We start from the raw sequence: 21,112 nt of genomic DNA on the forward strand, positions 1-21,112 counted from the left end.
AAGAATTAGTGGTTTAGATTTATAATAATATACATTTGGCATTGTTTGCTTTAGTTTTAATTTTATCAAAAGTTATTTTGGGCTTTCATATAAATGTTACCATTTATAGGTTGTATATGTAGAAACATCTAGAATAAATGCCTATAGAAGAAAATCGTTTTATATAATTTTTTCAAATACCTATGTACATATATCTGTTTATCTTAAGATACACATTTTAAGGTATGCATTTTAATACTTGTAAAAATGTTCGTAACTAGGGCAGCCTTGAATGCTTCTGTATTAATAAAATTTCACGGTTTGTTTGCTTTGCCGAAGTTACAGCACTTGAATGTTCATTACAAGGCCCATTAGGCAGCCTGTCTTCGTGGGACTCACTGAGTTGGAGTTGAGATCGGACGCAAAGTAGTCCATCTACAGATTTCAGCGGATGCAGTTGGGAAAATGACAGTGCTCCAGATTTTATTTTTGCTGATCCTGGTCAACAGCAATGGATCTCAGAAAACCGACTTGGATGTGGATGAGGACCCAGACCATTCAGGACCAGAACCCATCGATGGACGATCGTTTTTCTTTCTGGGCACTTTGTTTCGTCGCTGGCGTAACCGCTGGATGGCCTATCACAATCCGGATCCCATATTCGCCGGCCCCGCCTATCCCATATCTGGTTATTACAATTGTCCTGTATATGGCTGCAACCCGGCGGCTATTGGTCCTCAACCAGGTTACTACGCTACACCTGCAGGATTTTACACCATGCCTCTGAATCAGCAGCAGGCTCAGGGGAACAGCAATGTCTATATCTATCAAAGTGATCAAAATTCCGCGACGTCTGGAAGTCCCATGGGCTATGGGTATTTGAGTGGGGCTTCGCCGATACGACCACCTCCGCCTTTCCCTCCACCACCCCCTGGTATGCCGCCGTCCTCATCCGTTGGAACGGTACAGGCCAGCGCAGGTGGGTATTCTGGAACAGGAGCAGGACCTGGACAACGGCCAGGACCGTTTCCAATACCCTTACCCCAGCTGGGATGAATGGGAAAACAAGTAGCCGGAGGAAGCGCTCGCCCAAGTAAACAGAGCAGACAAAGTAAAAGAAAACAATACAATTTTAATTGAAATGTGTGCGTCAAAAAAAGTTAAGTGAAAAGAGATAAAGTTAAGTTTTCGAATCCGAAAAATGTTTTGTACTCAAAAACCGCAATCTATTGCTTAAGTTAAGACAAGGAAACTCCAATATTCTACAAAATATATTATTTTAGTGCTTAGCAATGTTATTAAACTATTAAAAAAGTGTACTTAACTAATTTCTCTGTTTAATTAGAAAGACCTTAAAACTAAGTGTTTCTATTCCTTGGTATCAATAAATTTAAATGAAAACCGTTCATCTGTGCAATTAAAATCATTTTGTTTACATTACCAACTAGATTTCGAAAGTGGCGCAGCTCCCCGGAAAAATCCTCAAAAAGGGTTACCCCGGACACACTCACACGTCCATTTATCCATTAACGCCAAAGGAAAAACTCCACAAGCAATCTGCATAAACAAACTCATCATCATCATCCTCACCAGCTGAAGGATGAGCTCGGGGTTCCGGACGAGCAAAACCGAGCTACGATGCTCCGGCATTTGTTTTGATTCCATCATAAACCATAAGATAGCTGCAGACGAGGATGGCTGATGAAGTGGTTGCAAGCTGCCCAAGGAGCTGGGGAGAGATTCAATTGTTTGGCAAATAAATGCCCGGCAGCATAATGGATGGCCATCCATTGGCCTGGTCAGCTCCGTGTCCGCTCCTGTTATTATTTTTATATAACTTGCGAAAATAATAATAGAGCTTGCCCATGCCCGAGGGCGTGGCAGAAGCAAACAACCATGCGACAGTTGAATAAACAGAAGTGTGAAAGTGCAGATAGTGAAGGGATCTGGCCACCGGAATCTGCTTTTCCACATATTGAGGCGTTGGTTGACTCCTGTCCGATGCTCTCCGTCTTCATATGCATTTGTCCTGGAGTTTATTTATGTTTGTTCTAGGACAATAAGAATAAGCAAGTGGGATGACTCCAGACTCAATTGACAGGTGTTTGTGTTTTCTTTCGGACAACTTTCACTGACCGGAAACGGAAATGAAATGCATACGTAAATTTAAAAGAGCTCACATCGCTCAATTCTTATCTACTTTCAAGTCTTCAAGGCTGAAACCAGAAATTACGACCAAGAAACAAGTTATGTGGCCAATCACCAAATGAATTGACCAAAAGAAATCAATTTGAACAGCTACGTTGCCTATTTAGGTATTTTGACACAATAATTTGCGACGGGGATGTAGCTCAGATGGTAGAGCGCTCGCTTAGCATGTGAGAGGTACGGGGATCGATGCCCCGCATCTCCAATTGTATTAATTTTTGTTATCAACTTTATTTTTTAATTATGTTTTGTTTAAAAAAATTTAAAATATATTTAATTAAAAAATATTTTATGAAGTCCCAAAAAGACCGTACGGGCTCAACCGGGATTTGAACCCGGGACCTCTCGCACCCAAAGCGAGAATCATACCCCTAGACCATTGAGCCGCTTGTCCGCTGGGCTGATAATTGCACATTTTACCTTATGTGGCTACGCAAACAAAAACACTTTTGTAATTAAACAAGCAAAACCGCTTTAATTAAGAAAAACGGAAAATAAACATTTGTTTGAAAAAGAAAAAATAAGACTATTGAGAACTGGAGATGCGGGGCATCGATCCCCGTACCTCTCACATGCTAAGCGAGCGCTCTACCATCTGAGCTACATCCCCTTATGTCAAATGGTCACCGAAAATAACAAAATGCCGGACTTGTCTTTTTCATGAATTTTAATTTAATGGTCAATGTCAACAACTTATAAATCAAATAATACTTTTGGAGGTCCCAAAATTGTGGTCTTAGCCATAATATCCACCGTATGGATTACCGTAGCCGCCACCGAAGCCGCCACCAAAGCCACCTGGATAACCACCAGGAAGACCGCCAGCATATCCGCCTCCTCCAATTGGGTATCCACCGCCGAATCCGCCTCCATATGCGGGAACTGGCACTGGATAGGGCTGTGGTTGCGGACGATTGCCACCCAAAAGGCCGCCCAACAAATTTCCGAAGAGTCCTCCTCCGCCACCGCCGCCTCCAAGGAGTCCTCCTCCGCCACCGAGGAGATTTCCAAGGATACGATTGTCTACTTGCCCACCAGTAGGCTGAGCTCCAGTTCCCGGCGAAGGACGCTGCTGTGGATACTCATATTGAGCGTATGAACAAGCGCAAAGCGAAAGGAGCACCACCAGCTAAGAGAAGGGAAACCAATCTATTAGAAATCATTTGATCTTCTGTACAATAAGCCACTACTCACCGAACAGCTAATCTTGACCATGTTTCTAGTTCGTCTTAAATGTGACTGACTTGCTTAGCCACCGATTGTTTCAGTTTTTATAGCAATGTTCTTAAAAACCTACGCCCACATTACTCCGGAACACGACCAAAAGGCGACCTTCAACCCATCTTAACTTAACCGACTTCAATGTTTTTCACACGGTTTCTTATATTTTGCTGTTAGTTGCTGCGACTAAGTTTTGGCACAATAAAAATTGATAGGTTCGATAAACTGGTTATGGATCAAGTTTTCGCAAGTTCTTTGAACTATGCAAGAAAAGGAAGTTCAGGAAGTGCTGGACATTGCTATAAATACGGCCGTTCTAAACTTGGCAACGCTTAGATCCAATAGAGAACATGAGGCAAAACAAGGTGAGTGTGTAACTTTTATATCTGCACTTCAGATGACATGATTTTTCATTCGCAGATAACGATTTTGGGTCTGGCCCTGCTGCTTTGCTTTGCGCTTGCACACTCACATGGTTTTGGTGGAAAGCTTGGAGGAGGCTACGCCCCTGTCTACAACAACTTTGTCCCATATCCAGTTGCCCAACCGATCCCAGTGGCCCAACCTGTTCCAGTTCCCGTGGCTATTCCTCAACCAATTCCAGTCCCAGTCCCGCAACCAGTAGTTATTCCCATCAAACACGGATGGAAGGGCGGTCTAGGTCTAGGTGGATTTGGCGGAGGTTATGGCGGCGGTTTCGGAGGCTACCAGAACTTTGCCTCTGCCTCCTCTTTTAGCTCTGCCAGTTCATTTGGCGGCGGCTATGGCGGATTGGGTGGTGGCATCTTTAGGAGGCGCTGAGAGTATTGTTCTATGTTTATTAAATATATATTTTAGATTGTTATATCAAAGAAATTATTTTTGTTTGCCTTTAAATGTTTACTCAAGAAAATGCTTTGCTCGGCCTAGTTCGAAAGTGGCGAACAGTTGCCAACTCGTTATGAGGCTCAATGGTCTAGGGGTATGATTCTCGCTTTGGGTGCGAGAGGTCCCGGGTTCAAATCCCGGTTGAGCCCAGCTGTAAAATTTTTTTTTTTTAACTTTTTCTGGGCAAATTGTCCTGATAATTAAAGAAAATATTTAAGCTATAGAAAGTAAATGGCTTAACCCGTTAACAATATGTACGGATTTAAACCCCAATGGCTTATTCAAATATTGGTACTTTTCTATAGCATTGTCTTCTGTTTTGAACCCTAAATTTCACTGAAATTTCATTCAAAATGTAAAAAGAAATGTAAAAAAGACAATTTGTTTTCGCCCGGGTTCGAACCGGGGACCTTGTGCGTGTGAAGCACACGTGATAACCACTACACTACGAAAACGTAATAAAACATTTAGTTTAGGCTAACAGTATATCGGATTGCGTTCACAGAACACAAAAAGGACTAACCCGCACGACCTTAGTTTCCTGGAGAACTATTTGCTTATTTTTAAATTTTATTAAATTGTTAAGAATTAGAGAAAAACATTTTTCAACGGCAGTTTAACTTATTCTTCTGTTCTTTCCAAAGCAGCTGCTTAGATTTATTTTATTATTTTCAACATGAAGGAAAACGATTTGGAAGGCCGAATAACACTTTTAAAGTTGTCCTAGGGATTCACTATTACCAACATTAATCTTCAATGATATAACATGAAATAATCGGTGGCGCCATCTATGTCTTAATTGTTGAACTCATTTCCTCTATGTGTGGCATCTAACGGACGATGGCGTCAAAATGTAAAATGACATTATAATAATGTCTAATGTCTTTGGTTGGAGAAGAGGCTAAGACCAAATACACTAGAATGTTCTAGTGCCTTTGCTAAGACGCTGTTAGCTGTGTTTTTTGACGTACGAGGTAAAAGTGACAAATAGTGGGAAAGTCTCGATTACTTGTTCGCCTTCATTTTTCTCTTCCTTACTAACATATAAGATAAAAAAAGTTCAAAAGTATTTACATAATGTATGATTCTTTTATAATTCTATAAACCTTAAAAACTCTTTTACCTAACTGAATTGCTTCATTCTCTGAAAGAGAATAAACTGTTTTTCTTTTATTTGTTTTTATAAAAAGTTATTTTTCAGTGCATTCAAATATATTCCAAGCACTCACCGCTAGGTGGTGCCTCATCTGAGTGGAATATTAAAGCATGAGAAAAACAGCAGCCCGATAAAATTACTAATAAATAAATGTATCAGCTTTGGCTTTCTGTGTTCTAGTCTGTGATTAAAAGATTTTATGGAAAAGTGCCAACAGTAAAATGTGTAAATTCCCAATTATAACAACATCTCAAAATAAGGAGAAGCACAATAAGAAGAAATTACAAGCCTGATATTATTGCAAGAACTCACCGCTAGGTAGTGCCTCATTTGACACTTACATTCAATATACATCATACATTTTACATAACGTAGATGTCGCTACGCAAAAGTAGACGCAATGTAAAATTTTAAGCTTCTAAATGAAAAAAAAAAATATAAAAAACCCCGACAAATTATAAGTGCGAAGCTAAATAAATGTATCGTTTGAAACGACGGCGATATTATTAATAATGCAGCACAATCGCCATGGACACAGAAATTTCGACATGATGACGAGACTGTGGATCCAACTGAATTTGAGTATTCTGCAGTTGTGAATCATTTTCAAATTCAATATCCATTGGCTCAATCGATGTCGATTGGTGATCCTCATCGACATCCATTGTCGATTGGTGATCCCCATCGACATCCATGGGTTCTACCAGTTGGACTCGTCGCATAAGTCGTTTCTTTGATACCAAGCTTTTGCGCCTGGATCGCAGAGTAGATGACGACATAGCCCTCATTGTATCTTTGTACTATATATATAGTTTGTATAAAATTTCCAGTGGTCTGTGCTCCGGCGACAGCTCGAAATCTCCGCTCAATATTTTTTTGTACTATATATAAGTTTGTATTAAAATCCAAATTTTGTTGCGGTCCCAGCTCGAGGCCTCTCGCTAAATAAATTTCGTTCAATCTTTCGTTTTACTATATTAATAGTTTTCATAAAAATCCAGAGGCTAGCTCCGGCCACAATTGATGCCTCCCGCTCAACAATATTTATTTGTACTGTATATATAGTTAACATGAAAATCTAAAGGCCTGTCGGCGGCCCCACAGGCCAGATGAACAGCTCGAGATTTTTGCCTCGGTGCACCGCGGTTAGCAGTGTTGACTCAGCCGGGTATGGCAACGAGGGGGGGTACTTTAAAAAAACGTATATTTAAGCGTCCTACAACAGAACAAGCACTTGAGAAATATAGCCATAGTGACATCACACTAGACGGATTAGGTCGGGTTCAAGTGGAGAACTATGCGCGAGGCGGTCTCCCCCCGTTGTGGATCAGCTGGCTGAAGTGCATCATTATTAAACGAGCCAGAGGCTGTAGATTCAAATCCCACAAACGACATAAAATTTTTTTTTCCAGAATGCGCTTTAAGCTCTGATGAATGAAATGTAGACTGTTTTTTAAGTACAGTCCCGTTCGTTTCTTCGTTTTTTTCACAGCCAAACTCCATTGTGGGATGTATCAATCTAAAAACACATCTAAATAATTTAAATTTAATTCTAAGAAATTCAAAATTTTTTTTATTTTACCATTTGCTTGTGGAAGAAATACACGTAGTTTGCTACATCGAATTCATTTAAAATGTTATTTTATTGAGCTAATAAGTGTAGTTAGATAGAAGAAAACACAGTTGCGAACGGTTTATAACTACATTTTTATTACTGGCGTAAATGAACAAATGAATTACATCTAAATAAAATTAATGTTTGATTCTGATGGCTAGGACATGAATAATCACTAATAATCACTACTTTTACCACTGGCCGCCCCCACCACCGTAACTGGATCCTTCACTGTGGTGGCTTTCGTGGTACTCATGGTGTTCGTATCCACTGCTCCTTCCGTATCCTCCGCCATATCCTCCACCGTATCCTCCTCCGTATCCTCCACCATATCCTCCGCCATATCCTCCGCCATATCCTCCGCCATATCCTCCTCCATAGCCTCCTCCAACACCACCTGCCAGACCTCCAGCATGGCTTTTTAATCCGGCTAATCCAGCGCCCAATTTAGCGCCAACCGCCGCACCGAGTCCAAATCCGGCTGCTCCACCCACCAATCCGCTTTTTAGGCCCAGCAACTTGGGAGTGCGAACCTTGAGACCCACAAATCCGGCATGGGGTCCCTTAAAGGCTAGTAACTTAACTTTTCCAGCAGACGATTCATCCAGATTGATGAGAAAACAAATTCCCAGGAAAAGTAATAAAGGTGTACGCTGCAATTCGAATAATGAAAAGAATAATTTAATCCGATTTCAAAATATATTGCACCAGTACTAAATACTAATATAAATTAGACGATATTCTTTTTGTACTATTAATCTTTTAGAGCAGTCAATAATTGCCAACGACATAAATAATTCGCAACACTCTTGATATTCCTCAATAACCCTCTTCGTTGATTTTTACGATCTTTTATTTCAATTCGATTTTTAAGCTTTAGAAATAAATTATAAACACTTTATGGTATTACTCCTAAATAAAATTTAAGGTAGATCAAGTATGTATTATTTGGTTTTGCTTTTTTATTATTTATAATCACTTCCTAGCATCACATGCTGTATCTATAGTTTAAATCCATCACAATCCATCACTTACAATTATTTGCATTTTGCCTTTTAAAAGTGGCCTAAGCGCAACGTTAATTGATAAAATCTGTTTTGGAAACAACACAGGTATTTTAATGTTTTAAAACGATTATATCTTGTGGTAAAAACTTCAAGTTCAACTGTGTGGGACGATGACGAAGCTTGTATCTTGGCTTGGACTTGGACAACGACGCGTGATCAATTGAAGCGGCTGCGCGTCAGTCGACGTGTTTTTATCTCGCAGATGCTTTTTTCTGTTTCTGAGCGATTCGAAGCGCCCTTATGCAATCAGCCGTTGAAGAGGTCTTGTTTGCCTGGGCTTTTGTTGTTGTCGCCGATGTGAACTTCAGGCTATGGTTTATATTTGCCTTATGCATGCGATTTGCCCCTGAAAATTTCAGGTTTTTTGAGAGCAACAAGAGTAAAGTTGGGCATGAGAAAAGAAATGTAAAAATAAATGAGCTAAAACCAATGAATGTCAATGGAAAACGTGCCATACATTTTTCTAGCTTACAAACTAACAAGAATCTAGATACAAATCGCAGAAATATCTACTATTACCGAATGTATGATCAGCATTTAAATTAAATGTGATAGCAAACATGCAAATAGAAAAATTAATGCACACTTGGGTGAATCACTTTGGGTATTTTCGATTTATTGACCTCCATCACATTAAAAGCCAAATAAAGAAATCAAACAAAACAGAGGCAGAAATTTCCAGCAGCTACGAGTAGTTTTTTCCCAACTCATCTGCCGAATGGGTAACCGCCGTAGTAGCCAGAAGATCCGTAGTTGTTGTAGTTGCTGAACTGGTTGTACTGCTGCCGATAGCCTCCACCGTATCCTCCGCCAAATCCTCCGTATCCACCATATCCCCCGTATCCTGGGTATCCGAATCCTTGATATCCTCCCGCACTGCTGCTCGCTGCGGCACTGGCAGAGGCGGAGGCATAGCTTCCTCCATATCCTCCGTATCCTCCATATGGTGCGAATCCATATCCAAACTGGGGGGCACTCAAAGCTCCGGCCACCAGGCAGCACAACAGGAAAGACAATGAAAGGTACTGCAAAGATTTCAAAAGATTCCAAATTAACGATTTAGTCCGAGCACCTTAAACTTTGTTGTACTCCCACCTTCATGGCTGGCAAACAACGCAATGGCAACTGATTAAAATTTGCCATTCTTATAGTCGCCGAAAAACGGAAGTAAAGTTCGCAGCAATTACAGTAATGAGTTTTATCATAATTATAGAACAAATGCGAGACTATAATCATTAGTACAGAGCCACATAGACAACTTAGCATATGGTAAATACTTACTGAGGTTCATTAACCTCAATCAAGCGCAACAGGCTAAATTTCTTTGGTTACAAATTACTAGAGCTAACTATAAATGTAATATTTATATTAACATTTAAATAATTTAATGAAAATTAAGAATAGATGTTTTGTTGCAGGGCTTGTCTACTTTCTTAAGATCCTCATTGAAATGTATAGCAAATTTGCGAAACTTGCTAACTTAACTAAAGAATGTTTATAACAATAGCATGTTGTTAGATATCTACTATAATTTCCTGACTAGTCAGGTTGGGGGATGGTCTCACTTTGGAAGGTTCGCTTACGTCAACTAGAGGTGAATAAACTGAAATCGAAAGTGAGGGCGTGGCAATTGACCAGAATAAACAATAGAAGCTGGGGGCATACAAACGTAGCTGATACGTAGTTAGTCATATAGTTAGATCTGCCGGAATAGCTAAGGTAACAAGTGCTAATGAGCCAGACGAATGCGGGCCGGGCATATCAGTCATCCCGACCTGCTTCGTTGCACGTTCTTCGCTGAAGTTCGTTGTCTAAGTCATTTGTTTTGCATGCTAGTGGATTGCGATGATGTTCAATACCCTTATAACACGCATTTGGGTTTAACCCTGTTATTGTAACCCATTAAAAGAAATATTTTATCAAAATGAATATTACTGTAATATTATTTTATATAGCCTTTAAATACTCCTTTTATTCTTATTTAAAGTGGCTAAATTAATAGTTAAATTATTATTTATCAACTCATACTATTTAAAAATTATTCTCTTTACATTGAAATTTTTTAAAGATATTTTTAGTTTATTTTATTTATTTTATATTTTAAAATTGCAGAGTCATCTATCGGTTACAGTGGTATATTAAATTCGTATTTCAAAATTTTCTGGTTGGTCTTGAAAATCGTCGGGTGATTGTAGTATGCGATCGCTTCAGTGATTATTTTTATTGGGTTTTCCACGATCTTGATCGGCCGGCAACTAAAGACAACCCTCAAAAAAAAAAAATGATAATTTAGTTTTGGGCCTGTGACTTCGAAAAATTAACGCGTTCTGAGGCCCAGTGAAGCACTGGTAGGCAAAGTGTCTCTTGGGGGATTCCGAAGTTACGTCACAAACTGGTTTCGCTTTCGCAGTGTTTGTTCTGCAATTTGCGTAGAATCACTTAGCAATGCGTAGCGCGTACTTGAGCTTCTTGGCCAGATTGAAGCGGCGGTATAAAAGCGGTGGGCACTTCACAATTGCAATTTAGTTTCGTCCAAGAAGCGCTCGTTATCGCAATGGCTCTGGTTCGCGTGAGTTGTGTAAGTCCGGCTGCTATTTCCGCTCCGATTGGGATGCACTGAATCGATTTGGTTACCTTGCAGATGTTGGCCCTTTTGCTGATTGCCGGTCAAGGTCAGGCGGCGCCGGTCAAGGCCGAAGGTCGTACCTTGGGCCTTCTGGGCGGTGGATTTGGAGGCAGTGTGGGACTTAGTGCCGGCATCGGAGTGGGTGGTGGCCTGTATAGCGGTTTCGGAGGCGGTGGCTATCCTGGTGGCTATGCCAGTGGCTACCCGGGCGGCTATGGAGGTGGCTACTCAGGCTATAACGGCTACGGAGGCAGTGGATTCGGAGGTGGCTACTATCCGGGAGGAGGTTACTCCGGCTTTGGACACAGGCCGCATCACCACGGAGGATACTACCCGGGCGGTGGATCGTACTACAATCAGGGCGGATCTTATGGCGGCCACTACAGTCAGTCGCAGTACTCGAATGGATATTACGGAGGTGGTGGCTATGGAGGCGGTGGCTATGGAGGCAATGGCTTCTTTGGAAAGTAAAGATGCCAAATCTTGCAACCGGAATAGTTAAGTACTTGTGATTGTAAAATAAACGAAAAAACATAACCAGATTTAGTAAGCTCAATTCAAGACACTTAAAATCCGGTTTCCTGTTGGAAATATTGTCCTTGGCGCTGCCTTTGTGGTTATTCTCACACTGATTTTTATGAAGCAGACGCGACGTGCATAAATTTAATGGCCAAAGATCCAAGATTTATGCGCAAGCCTGACTAATCCATCGTCTCGAAATTATCTGGGAATTCCTTGGGTTTATCTTGCTGGGAGGTTAAATATACACGGATACCAAGCTATTTTTGTTTATGATTTTTGTAGAAGACTTTACCTACCGCTACGCTGAACATTAAAAGAAACCAATATATAATTACAAACACTTTCGTTTTTTTATTTGAGAGGAATCTTCGTTAAATAATTGTAAACGTTTTTCGTACATAAAATCGCTACTATTATAACTTAAAACTATTTACACTAAAAATGTACATATCGCTGCATACAAATATATAGTAGCTTATCCGTAGCTGCTTCGTTGATCCCTTGACCGATAGCCTCCCGTTTGGTAAACTGGCTGCACTTGTCCAGTCAACTGCTGAATGATTCCGTTCACTGTGGTGGCCACACCTCCAACTAGTTGAGCAGGTGTCACAGGAGGCTGGCATATAAAAAATATTAAAAATAAATAAAAATATAAGATTCGCAATATATTAAGGTTAATGAACTTACCGCTCCCGCAGAATCGTAGTACACGCGATTCGGAACAGGTCGCCTTACTGGCGGAGGTGCCGCATAGTTGGGATCCACTTCGGGATCGCTCTGCGCATCACCAGGACGAACTTGATCTCTCAGAGGATCTCTGACTGGAACACCAGGCACCACGGCCGAGTTCAGAATTCCCGGAGCAAAGAGCGACAGCCAGGTGGCAAATGGAGCGTACGGACGCACTGGCACTGGAATGGGTTGTACAGGTGGGAGAGGATCCGACAGAAGACCTCCACCCAAACCACCTCCTCCATAGCCGCGACATCCGCCGGGATAGACTTTCACCACATTCACGTCGAAAAGAAAGCGACCCTGTTCAGCGGGATCCTTCTGATTCTGACCACCACGAGCATCGCGACCAAACGGGGAGCAGGGACCACCGCCGTATCCTCCATATCCGCCGTATCCACCATATCCGCCATAACCTCCTAGGTAGGGCCTGGCCAACCTCTTGAGCTTCTTTTTGAGCAGCAGTGTGCGTTCGTCACCAGACTCATCCAATTCCTGATTGGAAGCGCCGGCAAACTTGGCATTCTCCTTGTCCGATTTGCTGGTGGTACTTTCTTCCCTGGCCTTCCGACTAGCCAAGGAGGAGCTATACGAATTTCCGGAATACGATGTGGAGTAGGCCCTTCGGCGGGGATACTCGTAACTATAGGTGCGCGGATAGGCCAACGAATAGCCCAAGGCTCCCAGAAGGAGTAGAAGGAACAGTTTCATGTTGAAAACGCGATTCTATTGCTGAAAGACTTCTGCACGCTCGGCGGGATGGGCACAAACTATTCCTCTAATGCGGAGTACGCCCCAACTTATCACCTTGCCCGTGCGCGAAAAAACCAACTCGAATTTGGCAAATTGGCTGCTATTCCCTTAGAAGGCAGTCAGACACCGGCGATATTGCATAATGCCCTTTTTTATTGGCTCAATTTTTCCAGGGCATTGTTTTGATATGGTAATTCAGGCCGCCCACCCAAGCCACCGGCATCATCAACCTCATCATCATCATCATCAGTATAATCGCCCACATGGCACAACAATAGCCAAGTAAAAACATGTTACACTCGGCGACTCATGTGCATTGACCTGAACCAAGCGATGGAAGCTCTCACCCATTGCTGTTTTGGCCAAAACCACGTTTCTGCCAAAAATGTAACCCGTAAGTGGGTCAATGTCGAGTTTACCGACTGCACCAAGTATCGCTAATATGGGAGCCAAGCTAATTAGGTTTGGGGGATGCACGGATGCTTCTCACATTAATCAATTTTTTTCGCCAACGGCAACCCAATTTATGACGCTCTGCACTACTATTAATATCTGATAAAAAATGCTGCCTAAATAAGCCTTATTAAATGGGTATACCTTCAGAGTAATAATTATAATATGAATCATCTTATCTATTTTCGAAGATTTGAAATCTTTTTACAAATTTTAGCCCGTTTAGTGAAGTTGTTTTTGGTTAATCAATTTACCAAACACGGTTTCTATTAAACTGAATTCTCAGAAATGGATAGCTACAGATTTCATTCAATACAGTGGGACTATAAGTTAAACAAAAAACCAAATATCTAATTTCTTTTGAAAACTGTTATCATTGCAGCATACGTATAAAATGTTTATTTAAGCACATTCACTAGTCGTCTACGCTTATGATTAGGATACAAGTATACATTCAACTTAGAACTATGAAAACAAAACTGTACAATTCTTGGAGAGTCCGAGCAGCCTCTGTTTGGGCTTTGGAAGTGGCATCTGCCATGGGTTACTATGAGCACAATAAAAGGCTGAGCTAGGAAGTCTGTGCGTTGTATTCGAAGGGAGTCTACGCCCCTAGTTAGACAGCCATTTTGGGTTTGTTGGCCTCGGCCCGCTTCCGAATGGCCCTCAATCGCTGGGTGCAGTAGACCCTCAGGAAGATGGCCACGAAAACGATCAGAACACCGAAGATGCCCAACAGCGATATGCTGTGCTGGTAGATGAAGCAGGAGAGCATGATGGCCACCGCCTGTGGGAAGCAGAATGAAATTTCTCGTAAGCAGGCAGTTGATTAAACAAACCCCCATTCCACACTCTCAAAATAACTCACCTGACGCAGTGTCATTATTATCGTAAACACAACTGGGCCGAAGACATCAATTGTGTGATAGATAAACAATTGGCCGACCGCTGAGCAAACGGAAAGCACAACCATATCAAACACAAACTTAGGATGCTGGAGAAAAACACAAAAAAGATAGATGAAATAGTACCATCTGGTGTCTTACATATACTACTTGAAATAACGTTTACTTTTTAAAATCACTTGTTATTCAAAAAAAAAAATTGAAATTTTGGTTTATGCAAACCACAAGAAACAAGCAAATCCAATATTCTTTAAATTTCAGAACATGCTACGCTATTTTGATTAAAGTATTTGGATATCACCATCAATTGAGAGCGGATCTTGATCCGTTTTTTCACAGATATCTTTTTATATATTTACCTCTGTAGCAAATGCCAAGGAGTCCATGAATCCTCCCTGCATAGACAGCGAGGCTCCAGTGAAGATGGAGGAAAACAGGTTGACGCCGCACATCATCTGCAACGGAGTCATGCCGTAGCCCTTGAAGAGCGATCCCTGCCAATTGGCAGTAAAGCTGTCGAAGACCATGTACATGGAGAGCAGAAAGATGCCCGTGAGCGTGGTCACTCCGCTGGCCTTGCTGCTGTCCGAGGAACCGCTCATGAAGAAGATCATGCCCAACGATATGAGCAGGGCCGTCACATACTCGTAACTCTCGTACTTTGCCTTAGACATGATTTTGCCCATCAACATCACGGGTATAATCTTGCAGGACTTGGCCAGCACCTGGGTGGGAAAGTTGACAAACTTCAGGGCCTCGTACTGGAACCATGCGCTCATTATATTCGAGAAGGAGGCATAGGAGTATTTGTACAGAGGTGCACGGTGACGCACAGGTGAGGGCTGCCATTGTAGATAGGCCAGCGCAACGAGAAAGGCCAGCAGACGATTGGAAAACACTAGGAACTGAGAGTCCTTAAACTTGGCACTTTCTCCAGTGAAGTTGAGATAGTTTTGCGTCATTATCTTCTCCTGCAGCACACCCCAGGTAAGATAGGAGATCATCAGGCCGCCAAAGCACCATAATAGCTGCACGGCTTCCTGGGAACTCGTTCGCTTGGGTGCCGTAGAGGCTGCCGGACGATCCTTATCCGCGGTGCTGCTCCCTGCATCCAACTGATCGTATCCCGAGTTACCCGTGATACACATATTGATAGCCTTGTGCAGGAACGTCTTGTTGCCCCTTTCCAGATAGTTAATCCTGCCGACATATTTGTAGATCAAGAAACCCGGCACAAAGACGCAGCTATAACCAAAGCAATTGACCAGCAGCTTAAGGAACCATGCGTAGTCCGAGCTCTGCGACTCTACCAGCTGGGAAAGTGTAACATCCTGGTTGTAGTAGCCGCCTAGGGAGGCTCTCAGCAGATCCGAGAAGAAGTGTATGACCAGCAGGCTGACCACAATGAAGGAGCTGTTCAGATTTTAAGCACGGAATTAGTTTAATTTGATTTGCAACTTCGTTGGGTTCTCACCATATAACAAGCTCTGGAACCCGACCCATCTTATAGGCGTACATGTGGCGCGTTTCGTTGGCTCTCTCGGATTGAATGCCCGGTGCCGCTGACTCGACCGATTCTCCGATTCCTATTGAACCCGCGGGCGGTAATCTATTCCCAGTCAAGTGTCAAGAGTTCAACAACCGGCGCGGCTCTGAAAACTAGTTTTTGCATGATTCGCACACTCCAAATCGGCATCATCTAATTACCATATCCCGAGTTTGTTTACAATCGGCTGCCAGATGTGCGTGCGGTGCGTTTGGAGCTTCAAGGTGTTCTGGACGTCCGGGGTACTGGGCTCGGGCAGCCGGCACTAGCTCTCAGGCCAGCTGCTCAAACATTCTGCAGCTATTTGGCTGCCAGCGCGCACAACAAAATTGCCAAATATTTTATAATGGTAACCAATACGTTACCAGTATGACCGCGCCGATAACGATAGAAAATACCACACGGTCTAAATGTAAATACCATTTGGGGTATTCCCTAATCTTTTGAATTATTTACCGTAAAGTTTTGGTCAGTTTTTTGTCAGCTGTTCTTTGTATGAAAAGGATTTGAAAATATTTTATTAATATTTAAAAAACCTCCTCGAATTGATTTGTTGCTTTATATTTAAGAATTCCTTTTTGCATATTATTAAGCTGATGTACTTTTGTTCAAAACCAATTGGAAAATCCTAAATTATTAATATTTGGTTATAACTATCGTTATATACTTTATTATGGCTGTTTTCTTGGTATGTAGTTTTTAAAATAAATAATAATAATAAAACTGTAAATTAACATTAAGAAACCTTACGCCTTTATTAATTTGAAGTTTTAATATTACAAAGCTCTTAGGCTTAATCAATATTCTTACAATTATACAAATTACAATTATTTAGTTTCTGAATTTTTTACCCAGATATTAAGATTTTAATAATTGAAATTCATCACGCATGCTGTTGCGCGTTCCCACAACTTACAATCAAACGAAAGGAAATTCCGCTTGAGGTCTAATACCAGGCGCTCAGCAATTTCAGGACGAGTGTGGAATGTGTGATTCAGAGGACACCCCTCACATAACGAACGTAATGAAATCGAAAGGACTCGTTGCTTGTCCATGTGTGCGTGTGTCTGTGCGTGCGCGAGGGGTGTGTCGCTTGACATTGCCATTCCTTGCTTTAGGGGTGGGTTTCGATGGCTATGCAACCCCTAGTGCTGATGATTTGGCTATTTAATAAACTAAAACAAAAGCCAAAACTTGAACCATTAGCAGGTGTACTTAAAATCAAAGCAATTTTACATGAATAAATATTTTGAGAAATTTCAATAAAAAATTTGTTTAATTTAAAGTTTTCTCTTTTAAAAATGTACATACAATATTAAAAAAGTAATCTAATTTAGTTCATCTGTCTACTTTCCAGCCAGAACTTATGCAACACTGACAACCACTGGCATAGGAACACGATGGCACGGACTACGCCCCTGTGGATGGCAGGTCGCGATTTTGCCCGCCCAAGTGGGTGGGTCACAGGCACCGGCAACCTCCGAGTCCCGCGGAGCGTTTCAATTAGCGAGTACGGGCACTGGGTGGCGCCCAAAACGAGTGCCGCACCGCCGGACTGGCTCTTTGTGATTTTTGCCAAGAACGCGGCCAAGAACCTCAGCAGCAGCAGCAGCGGCAGCACTTTCAACTCGACAGACACGTGTCCATCAGCGGTTTAACCCTTCTTAAGGTAACGCCCAAGGATTACCAGGCGACCAGGAATCGCAGTGGGCAACCCAACGCCACTCGATGCTATTGCGCATGTCGCCCACTAGGGCGTGATCTACGGGGCGGAGTAAAGCGTACGGCCTGCCCCGCTGGCCCACCCACCGAGTGGGCTGGGTTCTTTCACGTTACCATTGTCGAGGCTATTACATAACGGTAACATGCGAAAGCAGCGCTGCCGACGGGCCAAACCGGTTAACAGTTACGTCGTAACTAGGAGCAACCTTAGTGCACCAGGCGAACAGAACGGCCAGCCGGAGCGGCATTACTACGTCTTTACATTGATGCACCCACCCCGGTGGGTTTAAGTCACAGTTGCGGCTAGAAATGTAGCACAAGTTATTAATTTTCATATTTAAATACTAATTGTGGTGTTAAAAAGGAATGATAAAGTGGGGTATACAATTTGGGGGACAGCACATTTCAAATTATAGCTTTCTACCCTTACGGGACTTTATCATCATAGCATACTTTTTGGCTCCTTTCAGTGAATTCTTATTAGTTAAGTTTAAAATCCTTATTATTTTTAAAGAAGATAATTATTATAATTTAATAAGTAAATGTTGTTCCTTGCTGTGATTTTATTATTGTGAACGCCACTGTTTGCTGCTGGCAATTTAGGGGTTGCTCTTGCGGCTGCATTAAGTGCGCTACTCCTGCTCAAGGTCGCGTCTCACACACACACGGACACACGTGCACACACACGAAATCGCGGTCCTGTGTCTTTGATTTCGCCCTTGTGAGAGTGGCAGCATCTCGCACACTCGACAGATTTCAGTGTGTGTACTCAGGCGACACGTGTATACGTCCGTCACATACTCGTACACATTCTTTCGTGGTAGATTTCGTACCAGGGGAGCATAATCCTGTGCAAGAGCATTAGTATGTCAGCATAATTTGGAATGTTTCACGCACAGCTGCCCATGTGTGCGTCTAATGGAATCAGTGTGCGGGAGCTCAACGCACACACATGAGCGTAAACATGCTTGTATGTAAAGGGTGGTGTTGGTGGCTGCTACCCTTCAGCCTTCATCGCGTATACGCAGTGGCTGTAAAAGCTCGAAAAGCTCACCGAAGTTTACAACCGGGTTCTGGAAGAGGATAATAAACATCAGAGAAGTCCAAAGGGAAAATAAATAAATCAACTTATTGTAACTATTGAAATCTTTTAATTCGTGCAATTTTTTAACATTTGAATACTGCAAAGTGGTTCGGTTTTATGCCTTCTTCGCCTCTTTAATATAATACGAATTTTCTAATAATAAAATTATTACTTAATATTACTTTATATTGATGATCATTTATGCGGAATATTTGCATGGCCTTAAAGCATGGTTGCCTTTCGCTTTCTTAACAATTAACAATATCTGAATTCTATATTGTACAACAACATCGTTTTTCGATTGGGGCAATAATGTTAGTGGACTCCGATGCCTTTTTATCGAGCTCAATAATATTAGCCAATAATTTGAGCCATTTGTTAAATTGTTTGCGCGATAAGCGTCGCAACAGCAACACTGGCTTTCCAATGCCACCAACGAGGACAGGACAATGGTGCGACGGCCAACACTTTAAACAAAGGCCGAGAAGGACGAAATGGACGAAAATAGAGGGACTAAAGGACTGGAAAGGACGAGGGGCCAAGAAGGCGATGCCTGGACAATGACACTGACAATAATGACGAGGACGATGGCACTTGCCATTGTGTGTGCCGCTCGAAATTGCCTTTGAACAAACACACACGACTGCACGGGTGTGGATGTGGATGTGGCTGTATCTCCGGCTTGAAAATCGGACAAAACAGGGGAGGAACTACTTCATAGGTAGCTCTGGCAAGTTGTCATTGCGTGTTGTCAGCAAACTGGCGACAAAGCTTATCGCAGATGGACACACACAAAGCCGCACAGTCGGAGTCAGATTCAGATGCTTCAGTTGGATACAATTGCGAAAGGGGTTGGGTGACGATGATGATGAAGATGCGATCTCGCACTCGACCAGCTGTCCTGACCCAGTTGATAGCTAGCTGCAAGACCCAAGGCAAGCTGAGGCTTTTGCGCAAGTGCTGCAGAATGGTAATTAAACTCGACAAGTGGCGCTTAAGTCCCATCTTCAACTGCAGGTCATAAATTTGATTGTCCTTGTTTCGTCCCTATCACGGCATGCTCGGGGCCCAGCCCAGTTGAAAAACCCGACGCGCAGTCGACTTTCTCGCTTATCTAAAGTCAAAACAATTTTCATATATTTCCCAACCATAACGGGAGCTTTTTTCATTGCCGAAGGACATGCCATTTCGCAATTAGCATTGGCGTACACAACTAATTTGCGCTGCGGGATAAGGTTGACTCCGCCCCTCCCCGCCAACATTTCGGATGTCCTGCCTGCACCCACATGTTAATTAACAGCGCCGGCCATCATTTGTACTTAAGTTGAATTTTATTTTGTGAACAATTATGCTAATTTGTTAAATAAATAGGCACGCACTTCAATGCGATGCGATGTTGGGTAATGCCCGCAAAATGGTCGTCGTTCAAGTTAAGTTTTATGGGGTCCTTTTTTTATTTTACTGCCGACTCCCTCGCCCTCAGCCAGCGACAGTCGTTCCAATTAAGTTTGCGTTTGCCATTTAATTACTCTAATATGCCAGTCAGACAGTCCCACAGTCAGCTAGCTAGCTAGCCAGCCAGTCACCTAGTCAGCCCAGCCAACCAAGTGAATCAACCACCTCCTGGTGGCATTTGTGCGCGTGCCGAGCATGAAAATTAGCTTGTACACTTTTCCCCGCGCTTTTCCCGGCCTTTTCCTCGAGCTGAAGGGCCACGCCAACTCGGGACAGGCCACACCTCGAAATTGATGGCGCCATTTGTTTAGAGCAGCCATTGCCGGCAACTTATCAAAGCTCTTTGACACCCACATCCATTTGTCAAGCCGTCGCCCCAATCTGAATCTGTGCCACTGCGAAATGGAATGAAAAATACAGTCCGAGCGACTGAGCAACAAGAACAAGTCGCCTACTTGGCACATTTAATTAGTTTTAACCTTGCACATTTATATGCAAAGCAGCAGCCGCAGCTCGAGATGGGAAACTTGCTGGGGAATACTTAAGAAGTTGTCCTTCCAGAAGTCATAAATAAGGCACAGAGAGATTGGATTGTCATTCAAAATAACAAAAAATAATAAATTAAAAATAACAAATTCAAATCAGATTCAGCAAGTCATATTTCTGGACTTTTCATTTATTTGGTAAATGTCTTAAGTCATAGCATATACTTAATAAATTGATAATTTGCATCTATTAAATTTAATCATACATGGCTTAAGCTGTTAACTAAATTTAATTATTGCCATATTTTTAATCAGCTAAAGTACCTGTAAGGCAGCCTTGTTTTTCTCTGTGCAGGACTATGATAATTTGCTTGCCAAAGCCGAGAGCCAATCACAGAGTTTTTATCAGCTGGAATCTGCAGAAATTGACTGACAAACCGAGAGAAATGGAAAAGTGTCCATGTCCTCGACCCGTCCTGAAATCAAAAGCGGCGCTGGCGAAGACAAAAAAGTTTAAATGAAAAGGAGCACATTGCGGTCAGGACGTTGCTGACAGGGAAATGATGTGAAAAGTAGCAAACAGCATCAAAAGTTTTCCGGCTTTTACTTGTGCTAGCTAGCCCGCTCCAATCTAGTCCTTCGCCTTTCATCTTTTTCGAGTGGGCGGAGGGGGAGGGTCGTCAGCCAATTTTTGATTGCAACATTTCGCACCAAAG

The 21,112-nt window shown here is 42.3% G+C and overlaps 8 protein-coding genes and 5 non-coding genes across 14 annotated transcripts; 5 read left to right on the forward strand and 8 right to left on the reverse strand.

The window, feature by feature from the left end:
* The first annotated feature begins 444 nt into the window (after positions 1-444).
* Positions 445-1,035, forward strand: LOC117146031 (fidgetin). Its single transcript, XM_033311962.1, has one exon. The coding sequence runs from the start codon at positions 445-447 to the stop codon at positions 1,033-1,035; it is 591 nt and encodes a 196-aa protein (XP_033167853.1).
* Positions 1,036-2,319: 1,284 nt separating this feature from the next.
* Trnaa-agc lies at positions 2,320-2,392 on the forward strand. Its single transcript has one exon. It is a non-coding gene; the product is annotated as a tRNA-Ala (tRNA).
* Positions 2,393-2,501: 109 nt separating this feature from the next.
* Positions 2,502-2,573, reverse strand: Trnap-ugg. Its single transcript has one exon. It is a non-coding gene; the product is annotated as a tRNA-Pro (tRNA).
* Positions 2,574-2,724: 151 nt separating this feature from the next.
* Positions 2,725-2,797, reverse strand: Trnaa-agc. Its single transcript has one exon. It is a non-coding gene; the product is annotated as a tRNA-Ala (tRNA).
* A 126-nt stretch (positions 2,798-2,923) lies between these two features.
* Positions 2,924-3,402, reverse strand: LOC117145953 (glycine-rich cell wall structural protein). The gene is made up of 2 exons (XM_033311838.1): positions 3,382-3,402; positions 2,924-3,316 (listed from the first exon to the last, which is right to left on the reverse strand). Exons 1-2 carry the CDS (start codon positions 3,400-3,402, stop codon positions 2,924-2,926), a joined length of 414 nt encoding a protein of 137 aa, XP_033167729.1.
* Positions 3,403-3,758: 356 nt separating this feature from the next.
* On the forward strand, positions 3,759-4,209 carry LOC117145713 (protein FAM98B). Its single transcript, XM_033311459.1, has 2 exons — positions 3,759-3,773; positions 3,829-4,209. The coding sequence occupies exons 1-2, from the start codon at positions 3,759-3,761 to the stop codon at positions 4,207-4,209; spliced, it is 396 nt and encodes a 131-aa protein (XP_033167350.1).
* Positions 4,210-4,352: 143 nt separating this feature from the next.
* On the forward strand, positions 4,353-4,424 carry Trnap-ugg. Its single transcript has one exon. It is a non-coding gene; the product is annotated as a tRNA-Pro (tRNA).
* Positions 4,425-4,657: 233 nt separating this feature from the next.
* Trnav-cac lies at positions 4,658-4,730 on the reverse strand. The gene has a single exon. It is a non-coding gene; the product is annotated as a tRNA-Val (tRNA).
* A 2,402-nt stretch (positions 4,731-7,132) lies between these two features.
* On the reverse strand, positions 7,133-8,260 carry LOC117144132 (glycine-rich protein DOT1). The gene is made up of 2 exons (XM_033309156.1): positions 8,082-8,260; positions 7,133-7,699 (listed from the first exon to the last, which is right to left on the reverse strand). Exons 1-2 carry the CDS (start codon positions 8,091-8,093, stop codon positions 7,238-7,240), a joined length of 474 nt encoding a protein of 157 aa, XP_033165047.1. The 5' UTR covers positions 8,094-8,260; the 3' UTR covers positions 7,133-7,237.
* Positions 8,261-8,760: 500 nt separating this feature from the next.
* Positions 8,761-9,214, reverse strand: LOC117145289 (neuropeptide-like protein 31). The gene is made up of 2 exons (XM_033310879.1): positions 9,209-9,214; positions 8,761-9,138 (listed from the first exon to the last, which is right to left on the reverse strand). Exons 1-2 carry the CDS (start codon positions 9,212-9,214, stop codon positions 8,821-8,823), a joined length of 324 nt encoding a protein of 107 aa, XP_033166770.1. The 3' UTR covers positions 8,761-8,820.
* Positions 9,215-10,606: 1,392 nt separating this feature from the next.
* LOC117143528 (pupal cuticle protein Edg-91) lies at positions 10,607-11,295 on the forward strand. The gene is made up of 2 exons (XM_033308257.1): positions 10,607-10,691; positions 10,755-11,295. The coding sequence occupies exons 1-2, from the start codon at positions 10,668-10,670 to the stop codon at positions 11,208-11,210; spliced, it is 480 nt and encodes a 159-aa protein (XP_033164148.1). The 5' UTR covers positions 10,607-10,667; the 3' UTR covers positions 11,211-11,295.
* Positions 11,296-11,672: 377 nt separating this feature from the next.
* LOC117144851 lies at positions 11,673-12,749 on the reverse strand. The gene is made up of 2 exons (XM_033310254.1): positions 11,949-12,749; positions 11,673-11,877 (listed from the first exon to the last, which is right to left on the reverse strand). Exons 1-2 carry the CDS (start codon positions 12,702-12,704, stop codon positions 11,737-11,739), a joined length of 897 nt encoding a protein of 298 aa, XP_033166145.1. The 5' UTR covers positions 12,705-12,749; the 3' UTR covers positions 11,673-11,736.
* Positions 12,750-13,553: 804 nt separating this feature from the next.
* On the reverse strand, positions 13,554-16,030 carry LOC117144773 (adenosine 3'-phospho 5'-phosphosulfate transporter 1). 2 transcript variants are annotated; one of them, XM_033310138.1, is made up of 5 exons: positions 15,812-16,030; positions 15,579-15,756; positions 14,464-15,517; positions 14,068-14,193; positions 13,554-13,986 (listed from the first exon to the last, which is right to left on the reverse strand). In XM_033310138.1, exons 2-5 carry the CDS (start codon positions 15,620-15,622, stop codon positions 13,816-13,818), a joined length of 1,395 nt encoding a protein of 464 aa, XP_033166029.1. In that variant the 5' UTR covers positions 15,623-15,756; positions 15,812-16,030; the 3' UTR covers positions 13,554-13,815. The 2 variants fall into 2 exon arrangements, with proteins under 2 accessions (XP_033166029.1, XP_033166030.1); XM_033310139.1 differs by having other exon boundaries at positions 15,579-15,763.
* Between the last annotated feature and the right edge of the window lie 5,082 nt (positions 16,031-21,112).

This window comes from Drosophila mauritiana, chromosome 3R (assembly GCF_004382145.1).
Source record: "Drosophila mauritiana strain mau12 chromosome 3R, ASM438214v1, whole genome shotgun sequence".
NCBI lineage: Eukaryota > Metazoa > Arthropoda > Insecta > Diptera > Drosophilidae > Drosophila > Drosophila mauritiana.

What these genes read in the sequence shown, in the direction of transcription:
- LOC117143528 (XM_033308257.1), top strand. Translation starts at nt 10,668, where the DNA reads ATGGCTCTGGTTCGCGTGAGTTGT. An exon ending in CTCTGGTTCGCGTGAGTTGT is followed by an intron (nt 10,692 to 10,754) that starts GTAAGTCCGGCT and finishes GTTACCTTGCAG; the next exon opens with ATGTTGGCCCTTTTGCTGAT.
- LOC117146031 (XM_033311962.1), top strand. Translation starts at nt 445, where the DNA reads ATGACAGTGCTCCAGATTTTATTTTTGCTGATCCTGGTCAACAGCAAT.
- LOC117144773 (XM_033310138.1), bottom strand. Translation starts at nt 15,622, where the DNA reads ATGTACGCCTATAAGATGGGTCGGGTTCCAGAGCTTGTTATATG. An exon ending in GTTCCAGAGCTTGTTATATG is followed by an intron (nt 15,518 to 15,578) that starts GTGAGAACCCAA and finishes AAATCTGAACAG; the next exon opens with CTCCTTCATTGTGGTCAGCC. An exon ending in CCTTGGCATTTGCTACAGAG is followed by an intron (nt 14,194 to 14,463) that starts GTAAATATATAA and finishes GTTTTTCTCCAG; the next exon opens with CATCCTAAGTTTGTGTTTGA.
- LOC117144851 (XM_033310254.1), bottom strand. Translation starts at nt 12,704, where the DNA reads ATGAAACTGTTCCTTCTACTCCTTCTGGGAGCCTTGGGCTATTCGTTG. An exon ending in ACTACGATTCTGCGGGAGCG is followed by an intron (nt 11,878 to 11,948) that starts GTAAGTTCATTA and finishes TTTATATGCCAG; the next exon opens with CCTCCTGTGACACCTGCTCA.
- LOC117145953 (XM_033311838.1), bottom strand. Translation starts at nt 3,402, where the DNA reads ATGGTCAAGATTAGCTGTTCG. An exon ending in TGGTCAAGATTAGCTGTTCG is followed by an intron (nt 3,317 to 3,381) that starts GTGAGTAGTGGC and finishes CCCTTCTCTTAG; the next exon opens with CTGGTGGTGCTCCTTTCGCT.